The 14,045-nt window shown below is 44.4% G+C and overlaps 1 protein-coding gene across 1 annotated transcript in view; it reads left to right on the top strand.

Moving 5' to 3' along the window:
• Window positions 1-14,045, top strand: part of DNAH8 (dynein axonemal heavy chain 8) — a 525,323-nt gene that overhangs the window by 348,587 nt on the left and 162,691 nt on the right. Inside the window, exons 52-53 of the mRNA XM_026649503.1 lie at window positions 1,430-1,667; window positions 5,440-5,582. Of these exons, the coding sequence (XP_026505288.1) occupies window positions 1,430-1,667; window positions 5,440-5,582 (381 nt within the window). The remainder of the gene's footprint in view (window positions 1-1,429; window positions 1,668-5,439; window positions 5,583-14,045) is intronic.

The raw sequence follows: 14,045 nt of genomic DNA, 5'->3' as shown, positions 1-14,045 counted from the left end.
TCTGGAACTTTTGTGTGTGTGCGTGCGCACTTGTGCATGCCTGCGTTCTCTCTGAGATGATTTGGCACTTTGTCTCTTGTACTTTGGCACGTTTCCATGTATTTTTCCTTTTCAAGATGGAAGGAGTCCGAGTGTTTTCAAATAGTATGTTGATTTGTTTTTGGCAGAAAAATGTCTGTTACAGATGAGCATTATTTTTTCATCTTCTGCCATAGATGTAAAGACTATGAGCTAGGTTCACAAAAGGTCTTAGACACCTAACTGCTACTGTGATTCACAAAACCTCCACTCAGCTGCTGCCAAACCCTATGTGGGCACCCATGCTGCCAAACCCTATGTGGGCACCTAAACTCGGTCAGTGTGCTTTTTTTTGCTGTAAAAGTTCCATAGATGCCTATGTTACTGCCTCTGAGCATGCATGCTGCAGCCTCACACGTCTGCCTAACTTGCCTGTGAGACCTGATACAGTAAGTGTGCTCAGACCTTGCCTACCAGATCAGTCCTTATAGGTGAGCTTACACAAAATGGCTAGATGATGATGATGATGATGATGGGCCAATGATTCTTTTGTAATTTATCCACAGTGGAACAGCTTCAACAGAAAAGAATGAGGGAGCCCTATATCAGAATATCCTATAGTACAGTAATTAGGGCACTCACCTCAGATGAAGCAGATCCTAGTTTAATTCTCTTCTGCGGACTTGAACAAGGAATATCTCACATCCCAGATGAGTAGTCTAATCAGTGGGTTAAAAGTTATAAGCTACCACCTCCTCCTCCTTGTCCTCCTGGGCTTCTTGCTGAAATGGGGTAGGTGCCTAAAGCCAGGACAGGGTTTGCTGCTGAGAATCCCAAGCAGAGGAGGTGCCTCATGGCAGCCCGACCTTAGGTACCTGTCTCCAAGAGAAGGGTGATGCTTAGCACACACCCTTTAGCTTGAAATCTCCCATGGGCTGTCTTAGGCGAGGAGCTGCATAGCATGCTGGCTTTTGTGAATCCTATTTAGAGATGCCTGTCTCTCCTCATACATTGTATAGGGAGCCTAGGTGCCAAACTCAAGCTTTGTGAATCCCAGTGTTTTTCTGGTCACCTAAAAGTTAGGTGACAATGTTTCTTTGTGAATTTAGTCCCCATAAATACCTTTAAAAATCTAGCTGATTAATTTTCAGGGAGACAGACTCCTAAATACTTAAGTCACTTTTGAAAATGAGACTTAGGCTCCTAAGTCACGTAGGTTCCTTTGAAAATTTTACCCATGGTTATATATATATGGCTTTACTCTGTATTTCCTTGTTATAATTTTGAGTTCGACATTGTTCTTTAGCAACCTTGACTGGTTTTCGAAATGTGTTTTTAATGTCTGAATATATATGGAGCTAAAAACTGACTGTAGTATTTTCTTAATGCTGGTTTTTTTTTATATTTCCAGTCTATTAATCTTTTGGAGGGTTTGATTCCCTCAAAGGAAGAAGGCGGTATTTCATCTCCAGCACATCTTCATAAATTGTTTGCTTTTGGATTAATGTGGAGTTTAGGTGCTCTCCTGGAGTTGGATAGCAGGGATAAACTGGAAGCCTTCATTCGAGCAAATGATAGCAAATTAGATTTGCCAGAAATCCCTAAACACACCAATCAAACAATGTATGAGTTTCATGTTACTGATTATGGTAAGAGAAAACACATTGACATTCTTTTTGATAATTAATGAAATTTTTTCAATAAATAAGGTTGGTTAGAAATATAAAAGTACTCTATAATTACATATTATTTGGTCACATGGTCAGAGCTTTCCTTTCTTGCTAAGACCCTATTGGCACACTAATCTTATGGAATCTGAATGCAAGTTATGTATCTGGAGGTAAGCAGTGGAGGAGTTGAGGTCTGTTTGGATTAGTAATAATTTTTATACGTCTCGTTTTTAATTTAGTTTTCATGGATTCTTTCTATTGAGGTTCCTTAATTAGTCTATAGTATAGGTAATTTTTGAGCATGTTATTTCTGTATTAGCTTAATTTTACTTTATCTTTCACGTTTTTTCTCAAACAGTATTGGTTCTCCTTTGACTTATTGTGCACATATACATTCCACTGCAGGTGTATGTGCATCCAATACATTTGAGTCAACGACTTTTGCCAGCAGTACTACTAGGCAATGCATGTGCCACTGCCTCATGCACTGAGATGAGATTATAAAAGGGGCATTTTCACTAACTGCCTCTCAATTCCTTCTCACCCCCATGGCAAGAGTTGAAGCCCACCCATAGCATTTGCTTTGATTAACCAGCATTTCAAAATTCCTAAAGCATACATAGTTATAGATAGTATTTAGTGTAGTATAGTTAGGTTAATTGGTTATAGTATTTAGTTACGTAAATCCACCAGGTATTATGGAAAAAATCCCCAGGTTTCCAGCTATGTGGAATGCATTGGGCTGTTTTCCCTGTTACAGACAGGCATCAGAGCAGCTCGATTTGCTTTTGTGAGGACCATGTGAGGGACAAATGCTCTATTTGTACCTCCTTCCCACCAAGACAAATACCAGAGATTTCTATCTCAGAGTTTACCATATGAAAGAGGTAATGTGCCCCCCCATCAGAACTGAGTCCTGGCAGATTCAGAGTCCACAAGCAGTGCCTCTTTGACTGTTTGTGATTCAAAGAACAAGTCTGGTGTGAAATGTCACTCTTTGCCTTCACCATCAGCCTCCTCCAAGCATTCCATGCTGACAAGTGCTCAAAGTCTTGATCTTCTAAGAAGACTTGAAGTAAGTCCTCCAGTACCAATTTGAGTCACCACAAATCTAGACACTCATTGGCTGCATTTGATGTAGCGTTGTTGACTCTGGCCTCTTCAGGCCTGTTGAGAATGGTGTCTTCACATTTCCGGGTCCCTCTTCATCATTCCAGCTTGTCCAATTTATGTCAGCACTGATGAACGAACACTTACTTGTTGGTCCCCTCTACTTTGTTGGCCTTCTTGTCAGAAAAGCATCTTCTGTGTCTCCCCTACTGGACCCTCCTTTCCATGATCAATTCCTATTTAACTGTCAAGACAAGGTCTAATATAGATTTCCCCCATGTTGGATGCAACACTTTTTGAGTTAGGAAATTATCATCTATAATATTTAGAAATTCCTGGGGTGTTTAGTATCATTTTAAATTTCCATCCATGTGGATTACTTTATAATTTGGGGTTGATAATGGTCAACTAGTCATTACTTTTTGTTCATCACAGAAGTAACTTCCTACTGTCCTATGGAACTATGATGCCATTTATTAATCCGGCAGGAGAGTCAAGTATTTCTTTGGTGAAATCCTGTTTATAAAGAATGTACACAAAATCCCATTTCCCTGAACACAGTAGAAACAAACAATGGGAGGCTCAGAATCCAAGTGTGTCTTTCCATTGAGTACTGTGCCAAAAAGAAGCTCTGTCACTCAGCTGCCTCCCAGGGCCAAGCTCACAACTGCTTCTCTTGCTTTCCACTGGCTTTCTGCTACTTACACACACAGCTGAAACCAATCAAACCCCAGCCCCAGCATTTGCAGTTAGTCCCAGGGAAACCCCTCAGCCCACACATTTCAGCTCTGGATATCTTTTTCATGTGGCTCAGTGTCTTGGGCAGTTGCTTCCTATTGTTTCCAATACTACGTAAAGTACTCCTATTACTACATAAAGGGAAGGGGTGGATTTCTGCACAGCCACCGGGGTCCGTGCCCAGGGCCCTGGCCGATAAGGGGGCCCCTGCAGGAGTGGCAGAACTCTGGCCCCACCCCTGCTCCTCCTCTTCCCCGGGGCCCGCCGCCCTGCTCCTACTCTTTCCTCTGAGGCCCTGGCCAGGCCAGAACCCAGAGCCCAGCCGTAGTAGAGTGAGCATATTCCCCAGCGTGGAGCTGGCCGAGCTGCTCACCCAAACACCTCTCCCCCATGCCCCCCCCGTTCATGGATCTGGCCTGAGCCCCTCTCCACAGCCTCCCCTTCCCCCCATGCATGGATCTGGCCTGAGCCTCTGCCCCTGGTCCTGAGCCCCTCTCCCACGCACTCCTCACGTAGATGTGGCCTGAGCCCCCCTCCAACACACATGCCGGTCCCGAGCCCCTCTCCTCCCACATGCGGATGTGACCCAAGCTCCTCTCCCCCACCCTGTCCCCCATGGACCTGTCCCAAACCCCTCCCCTGCAAAGACTTGGCCAAAACCTGTGCCCCCCCACCCCTGCTGCTTACCCCCCTCACCCCCTTTCTCAGAAAACTGGGCATTTGTCCTATTAGCTCTTGTCAACTCAGTTGGCAAGTACAAATGGACAAATGCCCAGTTTTGCTAACAAAGTCAGGACGTCTGGGACAGGGTTTAAACAGGGGACTGTCCTGGTCAAAACAGGATGTATGATCACCCTAGGCTGTAATAAGAACCACCTAGGTAGTCCGGGCAGCTGTGGGGAGCTGGGACCTTCCATCTGCCCTGGGTGGAGGGTCGGGGGGCCCATGTCCCTGCCCCCATGGCGCACCACTCATGGCAGGTGGATGGTGCAGGGCTCCTGACAGTGGGCTGGGCTCCCTGGGCAGCTCTTACCATCACCTGGCTTCTGGCTAGGCCAGGAGGCAGGGCCATGGGGGGAAGGGGAGGTGCAGGGGGTGGGGCCCCATGACAGGGGGGATTTGGAGGGCCCAAATGTTCTTTGTGCCTAGGGCCCCAATAAATCTTAATCCGCCTCTAGTGAAGGGGCATTTAATTGCTCCATCCATTGATCCTGAAGGAGGGTGGTTATCACACCCATAGGCTTTTAAGGGGGGGTTGTGACTGTCTATAGCTGAAAGATCCTCTTGATGGCAGCCATTAACACCTTCCAGCATAAAAATACAAAAGGAAATCTGAACATGAGGTCCAATTGGTTAAGCAGACAAACAGTAGATCTGTTGGAATAATTCCTCAACCAGAAAGTATTTTATCAGATTTTAGACCACTTGGGCTATGTGAGGCTCAGTCTATTGGCAACAAATAGAAATATCAAAGAACCAAGAAGCTAGGCAACCTCAGATGCAAACTGCCGTTCCAACAGTGTAGGGTACACATTTAAAAATATAGCATTTTAAAAGTTATTCCTTTCTCCAATCATAATTTCAAGTTGCTGCACCAAGAAGGAATTGGTTAGCTCACCATCTTCTTTTGGTTTGTGGCAGAGACGTGGAATAAGTTTGAAGCCTCCCTACACACCCTGCATTTCCTTGTCCTCTTGGTAGGAGGCACAGAAGAGAAAGGCTTCTCTTTGAGTCTGACAACTTAACTCCCCAGACAGCTTCTTCTGCTACTGAACTACCTGTTGTTGAGCTGTCTTTGGGTCTACTGCAGAGAGGAGAAAACACAATATTTTGACTAGTGGAGCTACTAAATGCAGACAGAGAATTATTAGGTACTATATTTTCCATTTGTTACTCTTTTTAGGTGACTGGGAACACTGGAATAAAAGAGTTCAGGAATATATTTATCCAACAGAAAGTATCCCAGATTATGCATCTATTCTGGTTCCAAATGTAGACAATGTCAGAACTCAGTTTTTGGTAGAAACAATTGCTAAGCAACACAAAGTAAGTACACTATTTCTTATTTAATTGCAAAGCTAATATATATGGTGTAACATAAAAAGGCTTCCTGTCATAAAACAGAGATGTGATAATCCCTCTTTATATTCTCTATCTCTACTCAGATTTGGTCAGGTTGTACATTTAATTGTATTTACATTATTTTCGTTATCTACAAATTTGCCCTCCCAAGTGTCTCTTTGTCCACATAAAACACTTAAAATAAAGCTCATTGTGTAAAAGATCAATAGAATTAGTCATACACACACAAAAAACATGTTAAATATAATCCAAATAACCCCTGCCTTTTTTCCTCTCAGGAAAAAGGCTAGAGGAGATCTTACCATCAGTTTCTGAGTATCAACAGACTAATGCTCTCTTAGATGAATTGGGAAGGTGGATTTCAGAGTCAAGGGACATACACTAAAAACAGCCTGCCACCACCCTTGGTTATATGAAGTTCTTTCAATGGGAAAGCAATAGCTGATCCCAACTGTCATGAAAGTACAAAGGGAGAGAATGCTTCTCATTTAGTAACAATTTAAAGCAGAAAAAACTTTCAAGAGCAAAATTAATACCTTGAACTACACCTGGAAATAAATAACAAATCTTTGGAGTAATAATATGGTTTATTTAATTTCAATGTGTAAAATGCACTTATCGTACACCCAGAGGGTTTGCAAAAAATAGTACATGCAAAAAAGAGTACATGCAAAAGCCTGTTGAGAGTCTTTGGGTTAAGTTTAGAGGTGAGAGCAACAAGGGTGATGTCGTGGTGGGCGTGTGCTATAGACCACCGGATCAGAAGGATGAGGTAGATGAGGTTTTCTTTGGACAACTAATGGAAGTTTCCAGATAACAGGCCCTGGTACTAATGGGGGACTTCAATCACCCTGACATCTGCTGAGAGAACAATACAGCAATGCACAGACAATCCAGGAAGTTTTTGGAGAGTGTTGGGGACAACTTCCTGGTACAAGTGCTGGAGCAACCAACTAAGGGCCATGCTCCTTTTGACCTGCTGTTTACAAACAGGGAAGAATTGGTAGGAGAAGTAGAAGTGGGTGGCAACCTAGGCAGCAGTGACCATGAGATGGTTGAGTTCAGGATCCTCACAAAAAGGAGAAAGGAGAGTAGCAAAATACGGATCCTGGACATCAGAAAAGCAGACTTTGACTCCCTTAGGGAACTGATGGGCAGGATCCCCTGGGAAGCTCATATGATGGGGGCAAGGAGTCCAGGAGAGGTGGCTGTATTTTAAAGAAGCCTTATTGAGGGCACAGGAACAAACCATCCTGAAGTGCAGAAAAATAGCAAATATGGCAGGCGAACAGCTTGGCTTAACAGTGAAATCTTGAGCTTAAACTCAGAAAGGAAGCTTACAAGAAGTGGAAATTTGGACAGATGACTAGGGAGGAGTATGGCTACAGCATGCAGGGCTGTAATCAGGAAGGCCAAGGCACAATTGGAGTTGCAGCTAGCAAGGTATATGAAGGGTAACAAGAAGGGTTTCTACAGGTATGTTAGCTACAAGAAGAAGGTCAGGGAAAGTGTGTGACCCTTACTGAATGGGGAGGCAACATAGTGACGACGATGTGGAAAAAGCTGAAGTACTCAATGCTTTTTTTGCCTCGGTCTTCACAGACAAGGTCAGCTCCTAGACTGCTGCACTGGGCAACACAGTATGGGGAGGAGGTGAGCAGCCCTCAGTGCTGAAAGAACAGATTAAGGACTATTTAGAAAAGCTGGACACGCACAAGTCCATGGGTCCAGATCTAATGCATCCAATGGTGCTGAGGGAGTTGGCTGATCTGATTGCAGAGCTATTGGCCATTATCTTTGAAAACTCATGGCGATCGGGGGAGATCCTGGACGATTGGAAAAAGGCAAATATAGTGCCCATATTTTAAAAAGGGAAGAAAGAGAACCCACGGAATTACAGCCTCACTTCAGTCCCTGGCAAAATCATGGAGCAGGTCCTCAAGGAGACTGTTTTGAAGCACTTGGAGGAGAGTAAGGTGATCAGGAACAGTGAACATGGATTCATCAAGGGCAAGTCATGCCTCACCAACCTGATTGCCTTCTATGATGAGATAACTGACTCTATGAATATGGGGAAAGCACTGGATGTGATATATCTTGAGTTTAGCAAAGCTTTTGATACAGTCTCCCACAGTATTTTTGCCAGCAAGTTAAAAAAGTATGGATTGGATGAATGGACTATAAGGTGGATAGAAAGCTGGCTAGTCGGGCTCAATGGGTAGTGATCAACGGCTCGATGTCTAGTTGGCAGCCGGTATCAAGCGGAGTGCCCCAGGGGTCGGTCCTGGGGCCGGTTTTGTTCAACATCTTTATCAATGATCTGGATGATGGGATGAATTGCACCCTCAGAAAGTTCGCAGATGACACTAATCTGGGGGGAGAAGTAGATATGCTGGAGGGTAGGGATAGGGTCCAGAGTGACCTAGACAAATTGGAGGATTGGGCCAAAAGAAATCTGATGAGGTTCGATAAGGACAAGTGCAGAGTCCTGCACTTAGGAAGGCAGAATCCCATGTACCGCTACATGCTGGGGACCAACTGGCTAAGCAGCAGTTTTGCAGAAAAGGACCTGGGGATTACAGTGGACGAGAAGCTGGATATGAGTCAGCAGTGTGCCATTGTTGCCAAGAAGGCCAACGGCATATTGGGCTGCATTAGTAGGAGCATTGCTAGCAGATTGAGGGAAGTGATTATTCCCGTCTGTTCGGCACTGGTGAGGCCACACCTGGAGTACTGCGTCCAGTTTTGGTCCCCCCACTACAGAAGGGATGTGGACAAATTGGAGAGAGTCCAGCGGAGGACAATGAAAATGATTAGGGGTCTGGGGCACATGACTTATGAGGAGAGGCTGAGGGAACTGGGGTTATTTAGTCTGCAGAAGAGAAGAGTGAGGGGGGATTTGATTGCAGTCTTCAATTACCTGAAGGGGGGTTCCAAAGAGGATGGAAGTAGGCTGTTCTCAGTGGTGGCAGATAACAGAACAAGAAGCAATGCTCTCAAGTTGCAGTGTGGGAGGTCTAGTTTGGATATTAGGAAACATTATTTCACTAGGAGGTTAGTGAAGCACTGGAATGGGTTACTTAGGGAGGTGGTAGAATCTCCATCCTTAGAGGTTTTTAAGGCCCGGCTTGACAAAGCCTTGGCTGGGATGATTTAGTTGGCGTTGGTCCTGCTTTGAGCAGGGGATTGGACTAGATGACCTCCTGAGGTCTCTTCCAACCCTAATCTTCTATGATTCTATAATTCATAACAAAAAGATAAACCAGGAATTGAACCAATGCCATTGTGATGGGTTGTTCACCCCACATCAGCCCTGTAAGGTTAAGGAAGATGAGAAAGGGCCAATTAGGATAATATGCCACACATGAGTGGCTTAGGGCAGAAAAGCAACTCCTAATTGGAAGATGAAGCTCATCTGAGCAGCTGTGGGCTGGGCTAATATAAAGCCAGGAAGCTGGCAACAGAAATGGGGGCAGTGTGGAAATCTGCAGTCATTGTCTGTGCATTAGAAAGGGAAGGAGGGAACTAGAGAAAGAGTTAGGACCCTGGGAGCATGGCCCTGAGGGTAGATTGTTCCCAGAAGAGAGAAGTATGGAGAAGAAAGCCTGTGGGAGGTAGATAGGAAGCAGCCAGGGAGAGAGCTGCAAAGCTGGGGACTGAGCAGACCTTGGCTGCATGTTGTAGGGTCTCTGGGTTGGAACCTTGAGATGTGCCTGGTCCTGTGTTCTCCTACCAGCCACTGACCGAGTGGCAGTGCCTGGACAATGAGACTCTATACCTTGGAAGGGGAAATGCCATTGTGACCTGCCTGGAGGGTTGCAGCTCCTGGAGTAAGAAAGGGGCCACAGAGTGACAGAGAAGACAATGAGAGGAGAGACCCCCAAGGGGAGGTGTCATACCTGGAAGAGAGCTAATCCACAGAACAGCCAGGAGGAGGTGCCACTGTTGATGAGTGAAGACAGTCTTTTAAATGTTTCAGTCAAATCCCTAATTAAATAACTGTATAAAATCTCAACCCCAAAAGGACTTCACACCTGTTCATCCTAATCCTTAGCCAAAAGCCTGAATAAATAGGTTAAATTAGAAAAACCCAAGGCAAGGGACAGCAATTGCCCAAGCAAGCAAAATGTATTAGAGAATTCAGTAGCCTAAGTAAACCGTCAAAGTTATCCCAAAGGTCATTGCAATGGGTGTCTCCCTTGCTGAAAGTAGGAAGGATGGTCTTGTGGTTAAAGCAGTGGACTGTGACTTAGCAGATATGGGTACAATTCTTGACTCTGCCACAGACTTTCCATATAATCCTAGGCGAGTCACTTAATCTCTCTCTGCCTTAATTCTCCATATGCAAAATGAGGATAATAACCTTTCCTTTCTCTCACCTTTTGTTTGTTGTGTCTGTTAGATTGAAAGCTCTTCCGAAAAGAGATTCTCTTGTACAGTATCAAGCACAGTAGGGCCCCCAACTGTAAGCTCTACTGTAATACAAATAACAGACAATAATGGTGATCCCTTCAGAAGGGGATTTTTATAGCCCAACATCTCCCATTTTTCTGTGATGCATAGGCTGTCCCCCGCACCTCCTTTTGCAGTTTCAGGAGGCATTTTAGTATTGCAGCATGTCCCTGGGATTAGCCATTACCCCATCTCAAGCAGTCCTCCAGATCTCCTGTCTCTACAGCAACAGTCAGTGGCAGTTTTCTTTACTCCCAAACTTTTTTTTGCCAACTTTGATTTTATTATGTTTTCAGGCAGTAGTGAGCAATTTAAAATCTCTCTTCCTCCTCCTCCTCCTTTGAATCATGTAATTAGCAGCATAAGGTTCAACCACCTGGATTCACTGCTACTGCACCTCCCCAGCACACATCAGGCTAAATCAAAACAGTGTTCTAAATGTGAGGCAGTTTTTGCAGGCTCATCTTGCTTAACACAGGCCATAGACTGTCTCCAAAATAATTCCTGTTTGAACATCCAATCTTGATTTAAAAATTGCCAGTGATGGAGAATCCACCACAACACCTTGTAAGTTGTTCCAGTGGTTAATTACCCTCCCTGTTAAAATTTGTGAGAGATTTTGAGGCTTTACCACTCTCAGAGAAATAAATAAATAAAGATATCCTATCTCCTAGAACTGGAAGGGACCTTGAAAGGTCATTGAGTCCAGCCCCCTGCCTTCACTAGCAGGACCAAGTACTGATTTTGCCCCAGATCCCTAAGTAGCCCCCTCAAGGATTGAACTCACAACCCTGGGTTTAGCAGGCTAATGCTCAAACCACTGAGCTATCCCTCCCCCCTAATCCTGGCCCCTACCTGCTTTGCCAGTACTATGATGTCCTAGCTGGGTGGCCTAACGGTCCTGGATGACAAGGATCACACTGACTTCAGGTCTATCCTTAAGAAAATATTATTTTCAACTGCTTTTGTCTCAGATGCCTCATTAGACACAATGAGATTTTTCAGACATGGTAATGACATCCAGTTCAGTAGCCAGATGTCACACCTGTTTACATCTCTGGATGGTGGCTGCCTACTTCAAACAAATCTGACATACCTCCTAATTTACAGATTAATTTCTATTTGGAGAAATATTAGATAAGATAGTGCCAGACAATGCATCCAAACAAAAGCAGTCCCTCAGCTCTCCATGCAGTGCATTAAGAAGGGACTGCATGTCCAACTGCAAACACAAATGCTCCTTTTGTCTGTCCTCTTCACAGAAGTACCAAAGAAAGAATGGCAAGTACATTAGAGGAGAACCCTGGAACTATGGATCAGGCCGCAAAACCAGAGGTGTCAGCAGTACCTCTAAGAGCTCACTATGACAACAAAAGACTATGCCTCTGGCTCAGTCTGAGTCTAGGAGGCAGAATATCCTACTTCTCAGAATTTTCTCTCACAAGCACAGACAAGTGGTCATCCAGTCACGCATCTTAAGCAATTCTGTGTGGAACCACTCACCAGAACACATTCAAAATCAGGTTCTGATTTCAAACCAGGTACTCAAATCTCTGAGTTTGACAATCCCAGGGAATATCCACAGGGGTCTTCCTCTCTGCCCTCCAGATCATGAAGTACATACAACAGATGCCAACCTACTGTGCTAGGGAGCATATCTGGGAAACAACACAACACAAAGCACATGGACCTTCAGAGACAGGAACAAGAGCATCCACTTCTTCAACTTCAAAGTGATGAAGAAAGTCCTCCAAAGGTTCCAAAGCCACCTTCTGGAGGATCACATTCTGCTCCAGTCAGAAAATATCATGATGGTGGCATACATCAACAACCAAGGAGGAACTCAGAGCTCAGTCCTGCACTTGGAAGTGAGCGAGGTAATAGAATGGACAGAGGAGAATCTGGCTACCATAAGAGCAATACACATAAAGGAAATCTGAATGCAGACTAGTTTAGCACATGCTTACTCAACAACTCAGAATGGTATTTGAATTAGGAAGTCTTCAACCTGATCTCTCAGAGATTCAGCCTCCTGGCACTCAGTCTGTTTACAAGTTGGAAGAGCAGAAAGCTGGCACAATACTTCATCAGAAAAACAGTTATCAAGTCACTAGGGACAGATGTACATAAGTGGCCAAAGGACTTTCCCTACACATGGGAAAGTGGTTGAGAAGATAAGGCAAAAGCAAGCAAAGTTGATAGTTCTGGCTCCACACTAGCTGAGCAGACCAAGTTTTTCGAATCTGGTAGACTTGGCACTGAAATCTCCAGTGCATCTACCAGTGAGACTGGACATCCTTCACCAAGGTCCCATTCTCCATCTAAATCCAGGCCATTTCCAACTGGCAGCATGGCTATTGAAAGAGAAGCAATAATTATACTGTGGTTATCCTCCAAAGTGATTGGGACTCTATTGGCCTTCAGACAGACTTAAGTCCTACTACTCTGGTTGGTCAAGGTTTATCTTATGTTGTCAAAAACCAAACAAAACCAGAAACCTCAACAATCCCTGGAATTCTAGCTATTCCCGATTTTCTTCAGTACAGTATGGACAAGGGACTTCAGCTCATAGGGTGACCAGATGTCCCAATTTTATAGGGACAGTCCTGATATTTGGGGCTTTGTCTTATACAGGCACCTATTACCCCCCACCCCCGTCCTGATTTTTCAAACTTGCTGTCTGGTCACCCTATCAGCACAGCACCAGAACATGTCAGGTGTCAGCCACAAGCAATGTCTTATATGCAGAGTCCTCTGGTTCCTTAGCTGAAAATCTTCAAATCTCAAGATTTCTCAGAGCAGCCAGATTAGTCTGGCCAAGGGTCTAGTCAATCTTTCTTAAGTGGGATCTACCGCTGGTGCAAAAAACCCTAATCACCTATTACTTTGAACTGTTAAGAGTTACACCACTCTATTTATCTGTCAAAACCTGCCTGTTGGCACCTCCGCTCTATATATGCAGGTTCTAAGGACTCCAGAATCTTTCTTACCAAAAGTGAATTCCTCTTTCCAGGCATGACAAGTAGTTATCTTTCCACTATTCTGTCCAAATCCACAGTATGCTACTGTAAAACCATAGCATAATCTGAATGTATGTAGAGCACTAAAGATCTACCTCAAGTGCACCAGATTAAGAAGAAGATCATGCTTCTTGTTTGTTCCTTTTCACCAGAAGTGCCAAGGTCTTCAGGCATCCATGCTATCTCTGGCCCATTCAAATAATGTGAAACATCAGTTGCACATATTCCTGAAGGAATCAAAGCCTATTGTACTAAATTTCTAGCCACATCATGAACAGAAAGAGCATGTGCTTCAACTAAGGAAATTTTCATGGCAGCAAGATGGCCTATATCAATACCTTTATTAAACAGCATAAGGTGGATTTCATATTCTCTGCAGAGGCTTTCTTCTGAAGGAAGGAGCTGTATGCTGTGATCAAAAAATAACTTGTCTTCAGGCATTTACTTTCAGGTGGAGAATTCTTTATCTCAGTCTGTTTTTTTGATCCTCTGTACTTACACTTCACTGTTTGCTATATCCCACACACAGCAGACTTGTGAGAAATGCTGGGTTTCAGAGTGGAAAATATATTGTACAATAATTTGCTTCCTTCTAGCAGCATCTCCCACAATTTTACCTCTCTGCTATGATTTCAGTAGCCATAGCCAAGGGACAACATTTATTTTTATGTCTACAAGTTTATGTGCCTGATGAGCCCTATTGGACATAGTTCACTAGCTGACACTAAGGTTATTGTTTCTTATCAGTGTCTGGAGAGGGCAGATGGACTGAGCTGCAGGGGGTGGGGGATGGCAGCTGGACCAGCCAGATAACTCCTCCGAAGCCCATGGAGCTGCCCCTGGCCAAGCTGCTCGTGACCTGGAGCTTGCCTCCTATTTGCTGTGCAAAGCCGGGGATGGAGGCACTGATGTTGGGGTGTCCCCCTGCCCCCACCCGTGTACCTGGTCTCCGCTG

Source organism: Terrapene carolina, unplaced genomic scaffold (genome assembly GCF_002925995.2).
Source record: "Terrapene carolina triunguis isolate 2854851 unplaced genomic scaffold, T_m_triunguis-2.0 Scaffold85, whole genome shotgun sequence".
In the NCBI taxonomy this organism is placed as follows: domain Eukaryota; kingdom Metazoa; phylum Chordata; order Testudines; family Emydidae; genus Terrapene; species Terrapene triunguis.
This window is presented reverse-complemented; position numbering and strand designations above follow the sequence as displayed.